This window comes from Octopus sinensis, linkage group LG11 (genome assembly GCF_006345805.1).
Source record: "Octopus sinensis linkage group LG11, ASM634580v1, whole genome shotgun sequence".
Lineage (NCBI taxonomy): Eukaryota > Metazoa > Mollusca > Cephalopoda > Octopoda > Octopodidae > Octopus > Octopus sinensis.
Window position 1 is genome coordinate 71,411,648 of NC_043007.1, and position 502 is coordinate 71,412,149.

Consider the following 502-nt stretch of genomic DNA (forward strand, 5'->3'; position numbering starts at 1 on the left):
AACACAAGAGGGCCAACTTTTGGCGCACGTCTGGAAGGCAGTGCGACCAAAATAAAGCGAACGAGCGTGTGTTTGAGTGTATGTGCCTCAGCAGACTCCTGACTGCAATGCTAGAGATGAGTAATACATATTTTGCTGTGATCAATATCATATATTTACAACCTGGGTTCATATCTCGACGGTGATAGCAACTTTACCCTTCATTGTTTCCACTGTCTATCATATAAGTATTGAAATAATATCCATAAGTAAAACCTAAGTTCTATAAAATGTTTCATGTAGAAAACAAGTAATTTGTCATAATCAGAAAATATAAAGATAAAATACATGTAAATTCAATAATAAAAAATTCTTGAAAATATACTTACTGCCAAATAGGAGATGCCAGGAATAAAATATAACCATCAAATGCCTCATGATTGTGTAATATTCACAAATCCTCTGCTCTTTTCAAAAACCAGCTCAAGATGTATCTCAATCATTGCTGACTCTTATTTATATA

At 33.7% G+C, this 502-nt stretch overlaps 1 protein-coding gene across 1 annotated transcript in view; it reads right to left on the reverse strand.

The window, feature by feature from the left end:
* LOC115217688 (neutral protease-like) overlaps positions 1-502 on the reverse strand; it is a 7,412-nt gene extending 6,910 nt beyond the window's left edge. The window contains exon 1 of the mRNA XM_029787440.2: positions 369-502. Coding sequence (XP_029643300.1) covers positions 369-417 — 49 coding nt within the window. The 5' untranslated portion in view covers positions 418-502. The remainder of the gene's footprint in view (positions 1-368) is intronic.